This window comes from Phyllostomus hastatus, unplaced genomic scaffold, assembly GCF_019186645.2.
Source record: "Phyllostomus hastatus isolate PE091 unplaced genomic scaffold, TTU_PhHast_1.1 phas_contig_86, whole genome shotgun sequence".
In the NCBI taxonomy this organism is placed as follows: Eukaryota; Metazoa; Chordata; class Mammalia; order Chiroptera; family Phyllostomidae; genus Phyllostomus; species Phyllostomus hastatus.
Window position 1 is genome coordinate 91,669,154 of NW_025333977.1, and position 21,740 is coordinate 91,690,893.

The following is a 21,740-nucleotide window of genomic DNA, read 5'->3' on the forward strand; positions in this document are numbered from 1 at the left end:
CCATGTATGTCTGATACAAAATAAGCAGTCAGTAACTGAAAGTACCTGTGTGTAGGTCCTTGGTATGCATGACTTTTTCAGCTGAGGACATACTATTTTTATATATATTTTGTCCTTCATATTTTGATTTAGCATTTGGGTTTTATTTGACCTGAATGAGTTTTGCTGAGTACTTTGGCTTCTGGCGGTTATTGCCTGGCCTCTGTCCCTGGACTTTTGGACTTGGGGAGCCCAGGTCTCCAGAGCTCATCTAGAGGACTGAATCCCTGTCAGGGGTGTGACTGCTATGTGGTTGCTGTGCCTCACCTCTTGGGCCATCTGATGGATTACAGCTTCCGTTTTCATAACAATGATTTAAAAGCCACAGCCCATTAACTGGGGTGGGATGGAGAACCCCAGGCCCAGGAGTCATTCCCCCTAGAGGTGAGACTGCTCTCCATTGACTCCCCTCTGCCTCTCTGGAGGTGAGTATGAGAAACATACTCACAGCCCCTGGACTACAAAATGAAGGGCCCCATGCTCAGCCTGGTGAGGGGACTTCTGCCGCCCTTCGCAAAATGGTCAGTAACAAGGAAAACGATCTATTCTCTTGTATGAGGACAAGACATCCCCACTTTTGAGTGCTTTGGACATGGCTAACACATGCCAAGGGAGCAGAGATGCCTTAAGAAGGTTATCCCAAGAGACAAAGAGTTGTATTTTTCCATCTTAAGTTATGGAAGGACACTGTGTTGGAAGGGCATGGCTCACAGAGCAAATCACTGGCTGATTCTGAGTTCTCTGTTGGACCATTCAGCGCCCTAGACCCTCGAATTGTAGGGGAAGGGCAGCTGCCACCAGAGGGGCTGTGTTGTGCAGGGCAGTGGCCTGACAGGCAGCCAGGGCAGCTTCACCGGCTGCAGGAATATTTCTCAGGAATAGCAGGGCACGTTGTGGCGAGCTCGCTGTGAAATACAATGGTGCTTTAGACTCTTGCTAGAATATTTGCCTCTAGTTGGAGTAGTTGATATGTTTTTCTTTTGTTATGCTTTTAACTAATACTTTGAGTTGGCTTGCATTTAATTTGGAGAGTTAACACCAACCTACTGGAACTGGATGAGGGAAAAGATCCGACATTCTTTGAGTTATTGGTTATATGCCAGGCAGTGGACTGGATACTTTGTGTCTCATGTAACCCACGGGAGAGAGTTTCTGATTCAGAGTGTGAATGTATGACCACAGGAATACAAAAGTCACCTCTGTTTATAGGATTGAAGCAAATGGGATTCAAATAATATACATATTCAGAAATGATCTGTTCTTACACTCAGGCCCTGACATAGAGCTTAGGGTTACCAAAATGCTTCAAATGATTATTTCTAGAGAAACCAGTATATCTTTCAAAGTACACCACATAAAAACTCATTTAAAGAAAAAAGTTATCTGGGTTTTTAAGCAGAAAGTTATCATCTATAAGCTCCTTTGCATGTTTCTGTCGCCAGTCAGGGCAGCCAGGAGCCAGGCTCAAAGTGGAAGCCTTTGGCAGGGCTGGAAACTTGCACCGAGATCCTGCCGAGAAGTTCTTTCAGGAGAATGACTCTGCTCCGTTGATTTCAGTTCGTCACAACAGGAGACAAGTCCTCAGGAGAAGGAGCCCTCCATCCTGTGATCTCCCATTAACGGATGAATGCAGGAATGAAATGAGAAAACAGATCATTCTGTAGGCAACAAAAGTAGGGACAGGGTGTAAATGTAGAAGGTTTTTGAGTTAGTGAGGTTTTGCTGGAGGTTAATTATTTCTCCCCTTTGTGACCAAAATGCTGGGAGGGGAACCTTCGCAGGGAGTAGGATCTGGTGAACAAAGCCACGGATAATGCTGTGGGCACCTTGCATTCTTCAGGGTAGTGTTAATATCTTGGGCTATGCAATACTTTGAATAATGATAATAATACTACATATATGTGGGGGTTTAAATTAACAAAGCAACTATAATAGCATAAACAATAAAATATAATTTTTTTAAAAAGTAAATTAACAAAACAGTTTTAAAGTGAGGGATTAAGATGATACTAAGACAGAATTATTAGCCACATTATTAATTTTTGGCCAGGTTAGTCTAGGCAGCTTGGCTTAGGGGAAGGAGCTGAAGAGGACAGCAGGAGGGGAGCAGCAGGTCTGTGTCATCACTCAGCTGCAGCTGTGGCCCTCCTGTGACAGGGCAGAGAGCAGAGCCAGGATGAGGAGCCAAGGCACACGACAGACAGCTGAGGCTGGGCTATGTGTCCCTCTGCGGTACACATCCCCCCTCTCCATGGTCTCACCCCATGCACCCTTCCTCTCCCCAGCCCTTTAGCACACAGGACATTATTTTGAAAGCATGAGTCAGATCATGTTACTCTTTTGTTTAAAACCTCAGCCCTGGCTGGTGTGACTCAGTGGATTGAGCTGTGGACTGTGAACCAAAGGATTGCTGGTTCAATTCCCAGTCAGGGCACATGCCTGGGTTGCGGGCCAGGTCCCCAGTAGGGGGTGCATGAGAAGTAACCACACATTGATGTTTCTCTCCCTCTCTTTCTCCCTCCTTCCCCTCTCTCTAAAAATAAATAAATAAAATCCTTAAAAAAAATAAAACCTTCCCATTGCACATAGGCACTTGAAAGTTTTGAGTTACCCTTATTTCTTCAGTTTACACCCCACTTCCTCTAAAGAAGAGGGTTTTGGGAGGGGAATATATTAAGTCCTCATTCCCCCCTGGCACTGAAAAGAAGAAAAAAGAAAACTGTGACCTCCTAAATTTTCTCTACATTCAAGCTGGTGCCCTCTGTAAACAGAGATGGATCTAGAGGCCTGGGTTATGTGGAGGTAACACTACTTTCTTGGAAATGTAATGTCTGGGATCATTTAGCTAAACTACCTCACTTTACAGATGAGGAAACTGAGGCACAGAGGAAGCAAGTGACATCTTAAGTGAGAGCCCAGGGTGAACAAGAACTCATGTCTCCTGACTCCTGTTTTTGATGCTCTCGACTGATGGATAGCTCTGCAGGAGAAGGGCATTAAACCTGGCAGACAAGAGTGGTGGGGCCAGGCAGATGGGATGGTGTGGAGGAGGTACCTGGTAGGAAATGGGAAGGCTGTGAAGAGTCAGAATATCTATTACCATTGGCTACGTCCCCAGGACAGACGATGCCCCCAAATGCTCCTTAATGGAGGCATAAACAGTGACACAGACCACATGGATGGATTGACCAAAGGCCATGACATGTCATTTGTGCCTAAGGACTAAGCACCTTTTTTTACCCAGCCTCTTAATCCAGCTCTTTAAGCATGTTCTTTCCTTTTAAGTCATTTGAGACCTTCTCTGCTGTTTCTTTTTTCATTTGGTTTGTGGCTGCAGTTTAGAATCTATCTGCCCACTTGTCTCAGGTTCTAGGCTGAAGGAAAATGGAGATGATGATGATGATGAACTTGAGTAATGTTACTTGCTGGCAGTGTTTTGCTATTCTGAAAAGGACCTTAGAGGGGAAAAAGTTAGCAAATTCATGAGTCAACATCATATTTATCCCTCTGTTATGAGGAATACTGCCTCCACTACTTTTGTGAAGCATAATCATTTGTTAGTCTCAGTAAAACATTTTTCTGCCCACTGATAAGGAAACAAAAAAGGCATTTGCTGTGCTAGTCTCTAGAATGAAATGTAAGCTGTGGTCCTTTGTTTGTTTGTTTGCTCTTAGCTTTCATTTGTGATCACAAGCTTTAGGGTTCCCAGGGCCTTGGAGGACCGCCAGCCTCACCGCCACCTCCTGTGTGGGAGGCCCCTGCCCAGTGTCCCGGTCAGTGGTTCAGACCCCTTCCCTCTGCACCCCCACAGAGAACGGCCTCTGCCTCTGTCAAAACACTTACTTCATTTTGCTTTAAATTACATTTACTTGAGGACTTTTCTTAAGTCTCAGCTGTGATCCCCTGAGGGTAGGAATCCTGTCTCCTTCCTCTTTGATCTCCTACAGCTCCCAACACAGAGCCTGGCTCACTCTCCATAAATATTTGAATGAGTGACAAGGTGTTAACAGCCTCAAGAAGGCAACCACAGTTAGACATTCCTAATAAGCTGGAAACTTCTTCCTGAAAGTGAGGAGAAATATGCCTCACTATGTTCGCTGTGGGGGAGAATGAAAACAGGCAGTAATGACAGAGGGCCAGGTGTCCAGAAGATGTACATGAAGGGTCCTGGAGACGGGCTAGTGCCCTGCTCTTAATGGTTTTCTCGCTTCCCATTTGGCTGAAGGTCTTTCCCAGGACAGAAAAACTCAACAGCCCTAGATAGATCTGGATAAATGCATGTGAGGGGGAGAGTTCCAAGATTCAAACCCAGCTTGGAAGGACAGCTGTATCCGACACTGTCCATACCCCACCCATGTCCACTTTGCCTGCCCTGAGGGTCCTCTGCAGACAGTTTCTCCACATACTGACAGCTTCCTGTATTTCTCTGCCCATGGTCACTCTGATCTGGAGAGTGTGCTTGGCCTGTGTTCAGGTCAGGTTGGAAATGCCAGGGAGTTAATTGAGTAGAGACCTTCAACAGTTAGCAATGGCACTTGGTGCGTAAATACTCCAGAAATCTCACCTGCCAGTTGGACAGCTCAGAAGTGTGTTCTGCACAGTGTTTTAGAGAGTTTCAGGAAGGATGGCTCCCAGTTGCTCAAAGCAGCAGCCCACTCATGAATGCACATCCCGTATTCATCTTTCTCTCTGCCCTCTTTGAATCCCCACTCCCTCGCTGTTTTTCCTGGGATCACACTCAAATACACCATCTACCCCAAATCCTTGTCTCAGGGTCTGCTTTGGGGGACCCCAAACTAAGACAAAGACACAAGCAGGAAATTTGGGGAAATACATGTTATTCCCTTAGAAGAGAGAACTTTTAAAATCAGTACATGCCTTTTTTCCTTTTCTTTCCCTCTAAGTGCAGAGTTGGTTTTTCTGTCAGTTCTATAAACACAGTTTAATTTTAAGTAGAATCTGTGTCCAAACTCAGATAACAGGGCTGATAATGGTTCCCAAATCGCTGAAGGATCGCTATTTCAAATAATAAGTCTCAGTAATGTTCTAGTCTATTAAAGGAAGTGTACTATGTCAGAAAGATCCCAAGCCAGACTAAAGAAAAAGCTTATGCATGGGGGTCATTAGACATCAATATGAATTTGTATTCAAGCATCTCACTGAACTTATTAAAGTTCCACAGAGACCTTTTAAATGAAGAGAGACCTTAACCACCTGGCTCAGGTTTAGGATGGAGTGCTTAGGGGAAAGCTAAGATGAATGGGGACCATGAGGGAAGAAAGAAAGAGAAATAAAGAACCTTCATTAAATTTACCCAGTATTAATGAGCTACTCCTCAGCTAATGGAAACAAGAGAGAATGCAGTTGTTGAAAAATATTTATTATCATTTGAGAGGATTTGTAACAAAAAACAAAGGTGTATAAGCTGCCTGTCACCCACATCCTTCTTTAGACAGTCATTAAGAGTCAAAGAAGCTCTCTGTGAGTGCCACAATATTCCTTGATTGTTTTGACACCTCAGACAATTAATAGGAGGTAGCAGTTAACAATAACCATGCTCACTTAGTTTTATGTTCATGGGGATTTTCTTTGGTCTTGTTCCTTCCTGGAGAGGTTTCTACTAGCCCAGTAGGAAACAGCGTCCATGGTGGTCATGAATTTTAATTGGCAGTCAGTGGTGGGAATGAGTGTGAACAAGACACAAGATGAAAAGAGTCACCAGGGCCAGGAGAGCCCCACAGATGCCTTTTGGGATGAGGTGGGGATTTGGTCCTAAGTCAAGGGGAGATAAGAAAAGGTCCCATTGATCTTATTTTTAGCATGGAAAAGTGTTGTGGCTTCAGGTGTTCTCTTTATTTAAACCCTGACTGATGGCCAATGCCTCAGCTCTTCTGGTGGAGGGAGTGGCATGGGGGCAGCAAAGTCTTTCCATGGTGCTAGGAAGATGCAGAATTATCACATAACATGTGTCCTCTACCCTCTTTGGTGTACATTGCTCCCCTGTTGTAGATGGCAATAATGCCCTAGGCACAGCTCTTTCCTGAGCAAGAGAGGTACTTTGGCCTCCTCCAGCTTTTGCCCTAGTCTGAGCCATTACTTTCAGAAAGTAACTTTTTTAAAAGAATTTATTTAGAGAGCTAGAAAGGGAAGAAGAGAGAGGGAGAGAAATATCAATGTGTGGTTCCCTGTCACACACCCCTTGCTGGGGACCTGGCCTGTAACCCAGCCATGTGCCCTTACTGGGGATTGACAGCTACCCTTTGGTTCGCAGGCCCATGCTCAATCCACTCAGCTACACCAGCCAGGGCAAGAAAGTAACTCTAAGAAATACTATACTGTCCCCATTGGCATGATCTCAAAGATGAGACTGAGGTTTACTAAGGTATTCCATACAAAATGACTGCATTTATGTGCATTAGTTTTTGGCACAAAAACTATGCTGGTCCCCAGAATGAAAAGCAGAGTTATCTTACCTGCTATCTGTGGAAATTTTATCATATACAAAGACTTCCCTTGGGCCAAAAACAGATATGCTAGTGTGGCCTATACCATCCTGTCTCATAATTATTATTTGGGGTAGCTTGCTTTCCCAAATACCTACCACCCCAAAAGTACTCAGTGGATGCCTTTTTAGCCCACCCCACTATGCACTCACTCTGCTTTGCTTTCCAGAATGCCTATGTCAACATCAACCGCATCATGTCCGTGGCTTCTCGCCTCTCTGAGGCTGGTCATTATGCCTCACAGCAAATCAAGCAGATTTCCACACAGCTGGACCAGGAGTGGAAGAGCTTTGCAGCTGCCCTGGATGAACGTAGCACCATCCTCGCCATGTCTGCGGTATTCCACCAGAAGGCTGAGCAGGTGAGGCCAAGGGAGCTGCAGAGGTTGCTATTGGTGGGAAGAGTGGGAGGATATACACTTTGTAGAGAGCTCCTCCTCTCTCTGAAATACTGAAGACCCTGATGAGTAGCTGCAACAATAACCCATGTCTCCCACTTTCATGGCCCCTGTGTACATAAAGAAACATTGGTGGCTTTGTTTATCGTCCAAATAAGAAGAAACCCAGAGTCTATTTACATGCCACTGGATAGTATATTGTTGTGTGTACTTGTGTGCGTTGATTGCCTGCCTAGTTTGTGTTCCCTGAGCTTGGACAAAAGGGGTGAAACTGAACTGATCATAAGACTACTGAGAACAGGGGAAAACTAATATTACATGAAGCATTTGCTATAGGTAATAATAATAATAATAATGTAACAATAACACACTAGCTAGAAGTAACAATTACTGGTTCCCATTTACTTACTGGTACTGGCCAGTGACATCACTAACTCATTTTACAGAGATGAGCACTGAAGTTTGGAGAAAATAAGTGATCTGCCTAAGACCCAGGGGTGTGTTGGAAGAACTCACTCTAACCAGATCATGGAGGTCCAGTTGTTAAAACTGCAGGAATTTTGTGAACTGGTTATTAAGTATAGCATTACTTAAGCTAAATTTACATTAACTATGTTATATTAAAGACAAAGTCAATAAACACTTAAAACTCATTATTTCCCATTTATTTTGCCACATTTCATTATCTAGATTGTTGACGTTATTTTTATCTATATGGAAATTTGTATGTATCTGTGGTGGGAATACTGTGCATTTGTGCTACCAGTCATCTCTTCTTAACTCCACATTTGGTGGTGTCACATTGGGAGCTTGAAATAGACCAAGGTAGGAGTTTTACACCATGGAAATAAGTACACCATACAAACCAAGGCTGGATTTATTGTTTTATTGATTGTCTAGAGTCTTAAAAAATGAAGGAGAAAAAATTTTATAGTGCAGATGAACTTAAAAATGTGTCTTGTTTGTAGCTCTTACATTATGAATGGCACACAGAATTGAGGAAATATTCTTCTGATATTCAGAAACCATTATTCCATTCTGCACAGAAGTCCCTCACATCATGGATGAACAAGTAATGTTCTGACATAAGTCTTGAGGTAGTTTCACTTTTGTCTTATACAAATGTAAGTGAAACTGACTTCCGGCCAAGGTGGAGGTATAGGTAGACACACTATGCCTTTTTGCACAACCAAAAAAAGGACAACAACAAATTTAAAAAACAGAAAATAACCAGAACTGACAGAAAATCAAACTGTATGGAAGTCCAACGACCAAGGAGTTAAAGAAGAAAAATTCATCCAGACTGGTAGGAGGGGCAAAGACGGGCAGCCAGGCAGAGAGGACTTGTTGCCACAAGGTGGCAGCTGGTAGACCAGATGGTCTCACATTTGCGTGCAGAAAAACCAGAAGGAACAACTGGGGAGCAAGACACATTGCACAGCCCAGGGTTCCAGCGCAGGGAAATAAAGCCTCAAAACCTCTAATTGAAAACACCTGTGGGGATTGAGGTGGCAGTGGGAGAGACTCCCAGCCTCACAGGAGAGTTCACTGGAGAGACCCACAGGGTCCTAGAAAGTACACAAAATTACCCACCCAGGAATCAGCACCATAAGGGCTCAATTTGCTTGTGGGTAGTGGGAGAAGTGACTGAAAGCTGGCAGAGAACTGAGCAAGTGCCATTGTTCTCTCTCAGAGCCCTCCTCCACATACAGCACCACAATACAGTGAGGTGGGTTACCCTGCCCTGGTGAATACCTAAAGCTCCTCCCCTTACTATGTAACAGGTGCACCCAGACAAAACAACAACAACAAAAAAATTGCCCAAATGAAAGAACAGATGAAAGCTCCAGGAAAAATACAACCAAGTGACAAAGAGATAGCCAACCTATCAGATGCACAGTTCAAAACTCTGGTAATCATGATGCTCACAGAATTGGTTGAATATGGTTGCAAAATAGAGGAAAAAGTGAAGGCTATGTAAAGTGAAATAAAGGGAACTCTACAGGGAACCAACAGTGAAGGGAAGGAAACCAGGACTCAAGTCAACAGCTTGGACCAGAAGGAAGAAATAAACATTCAACCAGAACAGAATGAAGAAACAAGAATTCAGAAAAAATGAGGAGAGGCTTAGGAACCTCCAGGAAAACTTTACATTCCAGCATTTGAATCATGGATGCCATAAGGAGAAGAAGAGCAAAAAATTGAAAACTTATTTGAAAAAATAATGAAGGAAAACTTTTCCTAATCTGGCGAAGGAAATAGACTTCCAGGAAGTCCAGGAAACTCAGAGAGTCCCAAAAAAGTTGGACCCAAGGAAGCATACACCAAGGCACATCATCATTACATTACCTAAGATGAAAAATAGGGGGAGAATCTTAAAAGCCACAAGAGAAAAGGAGACAGTTACCTACATAGGAGTTCCCATAAGACTATCAGCTGATTTCTCAAAAGAAACTTTACAGGCAAGAAGGGGCTGGAAAGAAGTATTCCAAGTCATGAAAGGCAAGGACCTACATCCAAGATTACTCTATCTTGCAAAGCTATCATTTAGAATGGAAGGGCAGATAAAGTGCTTCCCAGATAAGGTCAAGTTAAAGAAGTTCATCATCACCAAGGCCTTATTATATGAAATGTTAAAGGGACTTATTAAGAAAAAGAAGACCAAAAATATGAATAGTAAAATGGCAACAAACTCACAACTACCAACAACCAAACTTAAAACAAAAACAAAAACAAACTAAGCAAACAACTAGACCAGGAACAGAATCACAGAAATGGAGATCACATGGAGAGTTATCAGTGGGGAAGGGGGAGGGGGAGAATGGGAGACTAGGAACAAGGAGTAAGTAGCATAAATGGTAGGTAGAAAATAGACAGGGGAGGTTAAGAATAGTGTAGGAAACACAGAAGCCAAAGCAGTGACATGTATGACCCATGGACATGAACTAAGGGGTTGGGCGGAATGAGGGCGGGAGGTGATGTGCAGGGTGGATGGGAATAAAGGGGGGGAAATGGGACAACTGTAATAAAATAATCAATTAAATAAATTAAAAAATAAATGTTATTTCCATGAAAAAAATCATAAGTGAAACTATCAATCAGCTTTCATGTCACAACTATGCAAATATGTCACATTCAAAAGCATCCTGTGAGAATCAGTTGGCTACATGGAATTACAATAAAGAGTGTATGTTATTATTCTGTGTAAATTCTGTGCCATGTATCTCTTATGTTAGTAAAGTTTACGGTACACTTGTGTGTGGGTACAGAAAACGCAGTCCAGGACTGAGAATAGCTGGAGGAGTCAAGCTGCTTGCTGATGTTTCCTGACTTAGTTTGGATCAAGAGCAATTTTATTTGTATCTATTTTTAATGTGGTTTCCTCAGATATTACTGCTTCTTCAGGGAAACTCATAACTGTGATTTTATTTAGCTGGGGAAAAAACACACCCAACAATGGATTCAAGGCTATTTTTTCAATGTGTTTATTTAGGCAGCTCTTTATTGTCCTCATGTGGGCTGTTCTAGGCAATGAGATAAAAGGGTATCTAGGCAATTAATTCAATGGAGCTGTGCACCCAGGTGAGAAGAAGCACAGACAAAAACCATTCCAGGCTGTCGGGTGAAAAATTATTTGCATTTTAAAGGTGTGTGTTTCCACCTAATAAATCTGAGTGATTTCAGTTGGCTCACCACTTGTGCACAGAAACCTATAGTCTTCCACAGTTGTTAATTTTCATTTTTAAATAATTTGGTATCTGTCAAGGTCTATATCTATATGTCACATTCCAGGAGCCACTGCCACCATAGGCACAGTACAGTCTGGCCCCCTAAGCTGCCCCTCCCCTCTTCCACCCCTGAGGCTACTGACCCAACAGTAGGTGTCTTCTTGAGGGTCAATCTCCATTCCTTGTGGGAAGTCTCCTCAAGTTTCCTGAGGGGCCTGTATTATATGTTCTTGGCTCCTCTTCACAACTCAATGTATACACTATAATGTACCTGTATGGAAACATTCCATTACATTACGTGTAGCCCCCCATGTGTACCTGTGAGTGTGCACAGGACGAGCAGCTCTAATGTATACATGTAATGTAATGAGCTGTTTGCACACCTGTATTTTATAGTCAATATGTGGATATAAGCTGTTGAATATGCAGATGACTCCCACCCCCAGCAGTTTCATAATAGTCATCTTTGTTTGTGGAAACCACACTTCTTAAACAGGTACTGGGCCTGACTTCTTACATGGAGTTAATATTTGTACAATTAAAGAAAAACTTCCACCCTCTGCAGTGGCCTCTGAAGGTCTCTGCATAAGTTGTCCATTGCCCACCCCCAATGCCCCACACTGACCCAGCTGGCATTTCCTTCCAGTTCCTGTCGGGAGTGGACGCCTGGTGCAAGATGTGCAGTGAAGGTGGCCTGCCATCTGAGATGCAGGACCTGGAGCTGGCAATCCACCACCACCAGTCTTTGTATGAGCAGGTGACTCAGGCCTACACTGAGGTGAGAACTGAGCAGGACACCCAAGGGTACTGAGTGTGTGTATATATGGGTGGGTGGCAAGAACACTGGCCTGTACACTCTGGAAAAGCCCAGGTTGGACTAAGAAGAATAGATGCTATTTTTCTGTCTTTGGAGACTCCTTAAGATCTTGGATCTATGAATGATGGTGTCTCCAGCCTGGAGGCAGAAAAAATAGGGCCATCGGCAGACACCACCTTGGATATGTGTGAAGATTGGACTCTCCTCTCTGGGGAAGGACTGTATAAAAGCAACACTGCTCCTCTGGAGTTTGCTTTCTGGCTGTTATACAGGAGCCTGCCTCCCCTTTGGTGAGGCAGCTCATCACCAGAAGGTCCAGAGGAAAACGCGCCATAAGGTGCACATGAGTGTTTGTAGGAGAAGTTGCCGTGGAAGTAAAAGACAAACTGAAAGATTCTTCCTCTGGAAAACCAAAGCCTGGGGAAATTATTCAAAGTTAAGAGTGGGAAAAAAACTTAAAAAAAATTTTTTTATTGTTGTTCAAGTTCAGTTGTCTCCATGTTCCCCACCACCACTCCCCCCACCCCAGCCATCTCCACTTCCCATCCTTGATCCTACCCCCTTTGGTTTAGGCCCTGTGTCCTTTATACATGTTCCTGAAAACCCCTCCCGCTTTCCCCCTATTACCCCCTCCCACCTCCCCTCTGGTTACTGTCAGTTTGTTCTTAATTTCAATGTCTCTGGTTATATTTTGCTTGCTTGTTTGTTTTGTTTACTAGGTTCCACTTATAGGCGAGATTGTATGGTATGGCGAGATTGCCTTTCACCGCCTGGCTTATTTCACTTAGCATAATGCTCTCCCATCCATGCTATCTCAAAGGTCCTTCTTTCTTTTGCTGCATAGTATATTAAAAGGAAAAGGGCTTATAGGTGCATCTGTGTGGACGTACACAGGTAAGTAGGTTTGCTGACTGGCATGAATTCTGAGGGAGGTGGGCTGAGGGATGTAAAGAGATGGGCTGATTGAGGAAACTGTATGAAGAGAGGAAAGTGAATTCATATTTGGCTCATGGGATCCTTCTGGGGCAAGGTCCGTTAGAGCACTGTCTTCAAAGTGGGTTCCTGGACCATGGGCATCAGACTCACCTGAGGTGCTTGTTAGAGGTCCATATTCCTGGGTTCCCCCCTGGCCTGAATCAGAAAGTCAAAAAGTGGGACATGGAACTCGCATTTTACTAAATATTGAGTCAGATGCATGTTGAAGTCAAAGAACCAGTGGCTTCTGGATGAAACCAAAGGGTTTTGCCACTGTCAAAACTGGATTTGAATCTTGGCTTCCTTGCTAGCTGTGTGATCTCAGGCAAATTTCTTAACCATTGTAAGCCTCAGATTCTTCTTCTGTGAAATAAAGGCATAATGCCTTTCTTTCAGGGGAGTTTTTAAGAGTTATAAAGATAATGTATGTAATGCACCTGGTGCAGTGTGCCTGGTAATAGTAAGTGCTGAAAATGGTAACAGGTTTTGTCATTATAGGAGGCAGAGAGGAAGACTTGTGAGCCAATTTTGATCTCATCAGTTTTGACCCAAATGGCATGAGGCTTTTTCTCTTTTAACAGGACTGTACCTCTGCCCATGGGTCAAGAATCTCTAAATTCACTACTTATTAAATATACAAAAATAGAGTATACAAATGAAATTAATATTGTACTCACATGTTTCACATATTTAGGGTATGAGTGTAATTATAAATATAGATAGACTATTTCTCCCCATGTATTCTCAGGTCCTAGCATTGTGGAACAGAGACCCTCCGAGCCCTCTTCAGAGGTCAGTGGGCTGTCTCTGCCTCCCACAGGTGTGAACTGAGGCCAAGGACGGAACTCACGTGGACTTCGTTTCAGGACTTGGCCCTCCATCTCTGACCACCCTAGACATATCACAGTGTCGAGAGACAGCATTGGGTTAGAATTCCCTGAAGACAGCTCTGCTGGGTTTAGCCATAGGATATTTGTCTTATTCATGTCTCTGGAGGGATGTTATAAGAGGAAGGCAGGGGTAGTGGTGGTCGCCCAAATCGGGTGTACTCCTCCAGCCAGGTTTCCTCTCTCATCTCAGGTGTGCTCCCTGCCAGCCCTCCTCTTAATCAACGCCAGCCCCACAGGCTTTTCTGCAGCTGCATGAGCAGGAGGAGCTACAGTTGCCTCTTTGCTCCTGACCCCTCACCCACGCTATTATCTGGTGTGAAGGTGGGGTGCGGGGAGGCTGCAAGCCCAACCCACAGCTTCCCATTTGTTGTCACAAGGCTGGAGGTGGGAGCACGTCTCCTTCCACACCTTGCTGACAGGAAAAGACCATTCCACTGCAAACCCACTTTGATTTTATTGTTAACCAAATTAACTTGGGGTTTTAAAATTCCTATCAATCCTCTGTTCACCACTGTATTAAATTAGAAAGATAATACCAAGCACTGGAGAGCCACAGGTGTCAATCATATGATGCCAATTTCCAGAATTCATGGTGCCCATAATTATGCCAGGATTCCAATGAGGAATGACAGAGAGTGAGTGTTGGGTAACCCAGGAGCTGTATGGTGTGTCCACAATCTTAGGGTCCTTCCTTTACTCTGCATATTCTGAAAAGATGGGGATAGGACCACTTTCAGAAAGGAAAAAAGGTTGTATAGAAGGAGAGCAAAAGAAGGGTCAGTACAGAAGAAAATGACAAGGAAATAAAGACGACAGGAGAGAGAAATGGTGCTGCTGATGAAGATAGAATTGGTAGCCAATGCAGTGTGCTGGGCTCCAGTGTAAGTGCCCTGTGTGTGTTAACTCATCTAACCCTTACCACAACCCTGAGGTGTGTGCCATGACTATCCCTGCAAGTTCCTTACACAAGGAAACCGAGACCCAAAGATGGTAGATACCTTGTCTCTGATCACACATCTAGAAGTTTGGAGCCAGGTAGAGGAAGGTGAAGAAGAGAAGTTCTGTTGCCTGACCTAGCAGAGAGCCAACCAAAATATAGGTCAGGAACTATGTGCCAGGCACTGTTCCAGATGTTCCAGAGACAGGCAGAGTCCCTGCCCGCATGGAGCTAAAATTCAAGGGGGAGAGACACTGATTCAAGAGTGTCACAGACACCTGGGTGCTGCCCCGGCAGCTCCTCTGCCCCAGGATTCTGGGGTGCTCTGGCCTCCCATGCACTATGGGCTGGGCATCATGGCAGCTCTGGCTGACCCATTCGTTGGTTGTCATGGGTCTGGTTAGGACTGCAATCCTTGGTCCTAGTCCAGAACCCCAGGCAGACCCTCGTATCCTTCCTGTGCCCTGTCTGCCACTGCATGCCCCTGGTGTGACCCTCTTCCCTTCCTGCAGGTCAGCCAGGATGGCAAAGCCCTGCTGGACGTGCTTCAGCGTCCCCTGAGTCCTGGGAACTCTGAGTCCCTCACAGCCACAGCCAACTACTCCAAGGCAGTGCACCAGGTACTGGACGTGGTACATGAGGTGCTGCACCATCAGCGGCGACTCGAGAGCATCTGGCAGCACCGCAAGGTGCGGCTCCACCAGCGGCTGCAGCTCTGTGTTTTCCAGCAGGACGTCCAGCAGGTAACAGGCCCCATACCCAGCATCCATCCCAGGCAGGCAGACGGCTGAGCCCCTGACCTGGCTGATCAGGCCTGAGGTCACCTGATTTAGGAAAAGAGGGCAATTCAGCCTCCCAACTGCATGCCCCTCCCCAGGAAAACCATCTGGACTTGTTAGTTGCACCCCTCTTACCTAAGCAGCTCAATAGACAGGGCTTTCTCACCCTGTGGTTTTGAGAAGGGAGACTCAGCCTGAGGAATAGCAATTCCATGCAGTCATATGACATAACTGTCTTTGGGGAGAGCTTGACCCTCACTCATGAGCTTTCTGCATGATTCAAGGGCCTGTGGGTTATCCGAGCACTGTCTGGGTTGGACTTCACATAACATGACTTCGTTTCTTCGTCAGGCATGCAGGTGGCCTGTTAGAGTGGGGTTTGGGGTGAGATACAGGGCCTTTAGGGGGTTGTTTGGCAAGATTGGACTTGGGAAATCAGATGTAAAACATGAGTTGTTGATGACTCTATGTCCCATAATCAGAGGTTATTTCTGGCTTCATCTGTCTTTTTTGCATTATTATACCAGTTGTGGCTTTTTTTAACCACAAATAATAAAGATATGGTTATGTTTTTGACTTTAAAAGGATAGTCTTGCCACAAATGCCCTATTGGATGAAATAACCCGTTCTTCTTCTCTCATACTTTGTCTCCTTGGGGATTTCTGGGGGCTTTGCTCTGGGGACAGGAATGTTCGGGGAGGGAGAGCTGGTCGGGAGCGGAGGAGTGAGGTGGAGGCTTCGCGTCTCCTGCCTGCTGGTCCACTGTCAGGGGTGGGGTGGGGGCACTCATGTTATTAGACTTTTCTGTAACCACCACATAATTTCAAAATTATACAGATAAAATGACGTTGCCCTCCCCTTCTGTGGTGTTGACCAGGTGTAATCCAAAAGGGTATCAAAATACCCTTCAAAAAGGGTATGCAAGGTAGGGCAAAAGTTTACAGCTGTGAATCCACAAAATACAGAGTTCATTCTTGTATTATTACTTACTAATTATTGTGTTATTTTCCATATGAACAACTGTAAACCTACTTTTGCCCCACCCTGCACATGGAAAATTGAGAGCCAGCTGGCCATGTCTCTGGAGTGCTGATTCCCTTCACAGCTGTTGTTGGGAGGGGCCCTGGTGGTGGGTGCCCTGAGGAGGAGGCAGGGTGAAGGGAGAGCAGGGCTCCTATCCCTGGCTGTGACGCCCTCTGGCCGCAGAGCTGCTGTGCAGCGAGTCCCAGGAATAAACGGGCTGCCTGGAGTGTCCCCGTTCCTGGGCTGTGCTAACCTCCTTGCAGTCCCCCTTCTTTAACTGGGGCAGTGATTGAGTCATTAGAGGCAATGCCTCAGCCTCAGGACAGACGGCACTGCCGAAGTGCAGTCCCAGCTCAGAAACCCTTGTGAGGCCTGCTGGGAATGGAGAAGCAAATGAGTCTGTTGCCTGCTTCTGCCATCTGGAGCTGTCCAGAGAAATACATCACCCCTGAGCGCAGGAGAGCACAGGGTCTGCCTGTGGTTGAGGCGGAGGGAGGCGCTAGCCTCCGAAGGCTCACAGAGTGGGCGTTACTATTCAGTGAACTCCAACGGACTCTGGGAGATTATCTGGTCTGTGGATTGTGTAGTTTTCTTGCTGTGCTCATTGGTCTCCTTCTGTTTGCATGGCTGTTGTGTTGGGATGGGCCTGGAAAGGGGCAGAGGGCTGCGAGGAGGGTAAGCAAAAGGCCTCCCCAGCCGCAGGGTGGTGTCCAGACTTGGACTGTGTGGGAACTGTTAATGTGTCCTGTGGCCACTGTGAGATCTACACTAAAGCTAGGAAGAAGGGTAATAAAACTACATCTGTGTTTATTCTATATCAGACTCTGAAAAATGAGAGCATTTCTGGAAATGAAACTCCATTAATTTATCTCTACTGTACAAATTGAATTGCTGGCGTTGAGGAAGAGCAAGCAGATTATGATGTGGCTGTGGTGGGGGTTTGGATGTCCCGTGAGACTGAATTCCCCGAGATGCTTAATTCCATCGTCCTTTTCAGGTTCTGTGAATGTGAGTTCTGGGGACATCACTTCATTCACCCATTGTCCCACTCCCTCTCTGTCTCAACATGTTTGACAGTGGGACAGATGCATGAAGAAAAGTGTGGAAAACAAGGGCTACCAAACCTGGTGATGATTTCGAAGGCTTGCGCGACCCCCAGACAACCATTAGCGCCCAACAGGCGTCTGAGCTGGTGTTGCAGAAGGGTGCTGGGCATGCACACCTGATGGTCAAAGGGAAGGACTTGGACTTTCATTCCTAACTCCCAGAAATGTTACATATTTATCATTTTAAATATATTTTATATACTTATTATATACATTTTATATACTGATCGATTTTTCATGTTTTATCTCCTTTCCTCCAGTATTTTCTTGAGAGTAGGAACCATGGCTTCTGCTTGTCTGTGCCCTTGCAGCTCTTAGCTGTGTCTGGCATGAAGCTGAGGTTCTCTTCACTTTTGTTTATGTTAGCTGAAATTATCATCGGAGTACCCCAGTTTCTGCTTCTGTGAAATGACATCATTTAACCCTCCCTTCAAACACACTTAGGGGTTGCCAGTGAATAGCCACAGTCTGCCTGCAGGAATTGTGATGTGAAAACATTAAGGACCCCGGATGTTACAGCCCAGACGGAGGGCACAGAAACACACTCTTGGTGTTTACAGAGTGTCCTGGTACTCCTCGGTTACTCAGCAATCTTGAGTCTCTGCAGCTGGCCCAGTACTTTGCTAGGTTCTGGCACAATCCCTGGTTAGGTAGAATGACATAGGACAAGCACATTTGCAAGGAAAGGGCTGTTCTATGAGAGCATGGCGGGCAATAGAGTATTGATGGAATAGTTATAGGCAGAGATAGGAGAAGTCAGAGTTGCTGTCTTTTAAAAAATATTTTTTATTTTTAGACAGAGGGGAAGGGAGGGAGAAAGAGAGGGAGAGAAACATCAATATGTGGTTGCCTCTCCTGTGCCCCCTGCTGGGGACCCGGCCTACAACCCAGGCATGTGCCCAGACTGGGAATCAAACCAGCCACTCCTTGGTTCACAGGCTGGTGCTCAATCCACTGAGACACACCAGCCAAGGCAGAGTTGGTGTGTTGAAGGAGAGAATTGATTTGAACAATTTTAGTCTGGATCTGAAACTCCTGAGCACATTTGGGGCCCACAGATGTTGTACTCTGCAGCCTACGTGGAAAGCTTGTGAGCAGGATCAGTGGCTGGGGCCGTAGAGAATCACAGATTATTAGTTACTGAGCATGTAACTAATGCTCTGGAGCATTAGTTAGGCTCTGGAGGCAGAAAGCCTGGGTTGCAATCCTGCTCTGACAGATCTTGGCTGTGTGACATTAAGCAAGTTGCTTCACCTCTAAAATAGGAACAATCATAGTATCTATTTCATCAGACTGAATGGTATACAAGTACAGGGCTTAGCACAGTGCCTGCCTTGCAGGTAGTAAATCCTCCCTTGGTATTTTCTGGATTGTTGGTCACATCCTCTTTGAGTGGTGTTTGGGCGCCCCCTGGTGCCTGTGCTGTCAGGCCCTCAGCATGATTCTCCTCTTTATAGAAGAGCCACTGTTTCATGGGTCTGCTGAGCTCCATTTCATTCAGTGATAGTCTCAGAGCTGTCAGGACCTGAAAGAGCATCCAGTCTAACCTATTCTGTGGTTGAAGAAATTGAGGCCCAGAGATGTAAAGTAACTTGGCCATAACCACATAGGCAGTAGGCAACAGTGCTAGGACCAGGAGCTAGGTGTCCTGGCTCCCAGGCTAGATCTACTACGGAAAAGCCACAGGAGAAAGGAGCAAAGGAGACAGAGAAGGAGAACTGGAAGAAAGATGGGATGCACACATGCATAATGTAGAGGGAAGAATGACTGACAGACAGACACATCCACACGCCCCGAAGCAAGGAGGGAGAGGGACAGACAGAGACAAGCAACAGAGGAAGAGAAAGAAAGGGGGAGAGAAATTTAGAGACAGCAGAGAAACAGACACACATGGGATGGGAGGAGAAAGAGAACAGGAAAGTGAGGGGGGAGACAGAAGGGAAAGAGACAGTGGTTGTCTGACTCCTTGCCCCATTGCCATTTCAGGGTGTGGGTGGTCTTTGCTCAGATACAAACCATTTGCCCTTTAAGGACCCAAAGCAGAGTAAAAGCAGAGAAATGAAAATGAAAGATAGATGCCAGTGATCATGAGATTCCATTTAAACAAACACCTGCAGCCAGAATTAGCCTGACACATCATCTCTGGGGTAGCCCTCCCGTGAGTCCCAACAGGGGTAGTCAGCTTTGTCTTCCCTGCTGGGCTCGGGGACAGTGGAAATAAATCTCTAAGGACCACTCCGAAACTCAGGTTCATTAAGCTGCAGAAAGGCATGAATAGGACACACCTGCCGTAGTACTACTAGTGGAATAATTTTCAATACTGATGTTTTTCTGGTTTTAAATGGGATAGTACTGAGCCACAGCCCAAAGTGCATTCCATGATCTCCATCTTCTGTCTCTTGTTTTCCCCTAATTCCCGTAGTTTCCCATAGATGTAAAGAACTACTTCCAAGCCCAGATAGACCTGACTGTGTAGAGAAGAGCAAGGGGTAGCTAGATTTTTTTTTATCTTTCTGGTAGATGCAAACTCTATTCCATTATTTCATAGCCAGAGCAACCATGTTAAGCACTCTCTGAGGGCCACCTTGTTCTTCTGCCCCTTTTTCTTCTTCTCTCTCTGTTTTGTGCAAGAATAAATCGAAGTGTGTAGGAACAGCTGCTCTGTGCAAGGTTCTGTGCTAGGAGTTGGAGATTTCTGGCCTGAGAGAAGACGTATACACCCAGGGACATGTGAATGGCACACAGCCATATAGGTTCAGCGCCAAAGAAGCTAAACAATGGTGGCCAGGTGGAGTCAAAGCAGGGGAAGTTCCCTGAGCTTGGGGCTAGATTTTCACTGGTCCTTGGAGCTCAAGCAGAGGAGATGGGGATGGTGGTCCTGGGGAAGGCCAGGAAGCAGAGAGTTAAGTTATAGCCAGGGGAAAGGGAAGAGGAAGGCTAACTGGGTGCCCGCCTGCAGTAGAACTGAGAGGTAAAGCTGAAAAGCTTGATGTGGTCCTGGTGGTTTGTGGGAGACAGTGACATGTGTGAAGCTCCACCACCTTCCCTTAAAAATAATACATTTTGCTTCTAATCAGTCTTGTTAGGTGAGCTAGGTGAGGTGTAGCATGAGGAGGGGTCCTAGGAGTCTGTGAAATTCCTAGGCAGGAGAGTCTAAGAATGTCAGAGTACTAGCAGAATTTATCTGGCCCAATGACTTTATATTCTGAATGAATATATTAATATTAATGTCCATAGTTCTTATGTTACAAATGAATCTCACCTGTTTCTAGGAGTTTTCCTGGAACCTCATATGGAAAATTATAGCTTTTACTATGTCAGCTCTTGCCCACCTAAGAATATGTTAAGGGGATTTGAGAGTAATGTTTTAAACTCCAGATAGTCAATCTTTTACTAACTGTAGTGACTCTAGCCACTTAATCATACTAAACCAGCTTGGGCACAGTGCAATCCATTAGACAGCTTTGCATAATAAAAGATGAATGCTTTGTGTTGGACACAGAATGGTTAGTTAGGAAAAAAAGTGACCAGAATGATGATAGATTTAGAAATTAACTCTTCCTGCGAGAAGGAAGGATCAAAGCATCTGAGAAGGAAAATGCTCAGGGCGTAGTCCCAGATGGATGGGGGCCCACACAAGGAGAAGCCACTGGAACTTGGAACTGGTGACCTGCATGATTGGGGAGGGGTCTCAAACATCAGAGAGATAGTTGGATTCCAGCCTTGAGATTTTGTTACTAGGATTAAATGTCTGTAAAAGTTTTATTGTTCAAAGCTCAGGACTCATCATCTTTCTGAGTAGATATGATTGAGCATCTTATCCTTTCATGTGCGTTTTCTTATTTAGTTTTTCAACACTATAAGCCAAGTGATAGTTTGGTCCACATTTTACTGATGAGAAAATTGAGGCTTAGAGAAGGTAATTAAACCCACCCTTTAGTTTAGCAGAGCAAGAATTCAAACCCAAGTCCACCTAACCACTAAGTCCATGCTCTTAGCCTCTCTGCTATGCCCTGAGCACTGTGCTAGGTGGTAGGAATGCGGAGGACACAGCCCCTGCTCTTTAGGACTGTATAATCCAGTGCTGGAATGTCATTGCTCAAAGGCCCCTGGTGGATTACTTGGTCCCAAAGGATGGTACTTGCCCAAGGTTGTATAGCCTCTGACATCTGAGATTCAGGTTCAAACCGCCTGTCCAGTTAGGCCTACATAGTCATACTCATACCCAAAGACTCTTCCATCTGTTCTGCCATTACAAAGTGCCCTCTGCAGTTATTTATCTCACATAAATTTTCACAAAACAGACACTACCCATTCTCATTTGTTTTTCACAATCATTATGATAACTCAGCATTGCTGACACTTTTCTTTGTAGCATATATCTTGAATAATATCCGTTTTTCCACAGTAGTATTTATCAGTATTAAAGTTCTCAATTAAGTTTTTGATGGTGAAATCTGATCATTCTAATACATTCAAGCAGATAATAAATATTCTCTTGGCAGGGCGAATTCCCAGAGAAAGCAGGGCTAAGGCTCAGCTGAAT

General features: G+C 45.0%; 1 protein-coding gene across 19 annotated transcripts in view; it reads left to right on the forward strand.

Moving 5' to 3' along the window:
* KALRN (kalirin RhoGEF kinase) overlaps positions 1 to 21,740 on the forward strand; it is a 698,826-nt gene that overhangs the window by 309,138 nt on the left and 367,948 nt on the right. For all 19 annotated transcript variants that reach the window (XM_045851423.1, XM_045851424.1, XM_045851434.1 and 16 more), the window contains exons 7-9: positions 6,712 to 6,903; positions 11,314 to 11,445; positions 14,799 to 15,029. In XM_045851423.1, coding sequence (XP_045707379.1) covers positions 6,712 to 6,903; positions 11,314 to 11,445; positions 14,799 to 15,029 — 555 coding nt within the window. The remainder of the gene's footprint in view (positions 1 to 6,711; positions 6,904 to 11,313; positions 11,446 to 14,798; positions 15,030 to 21,740) is intronic.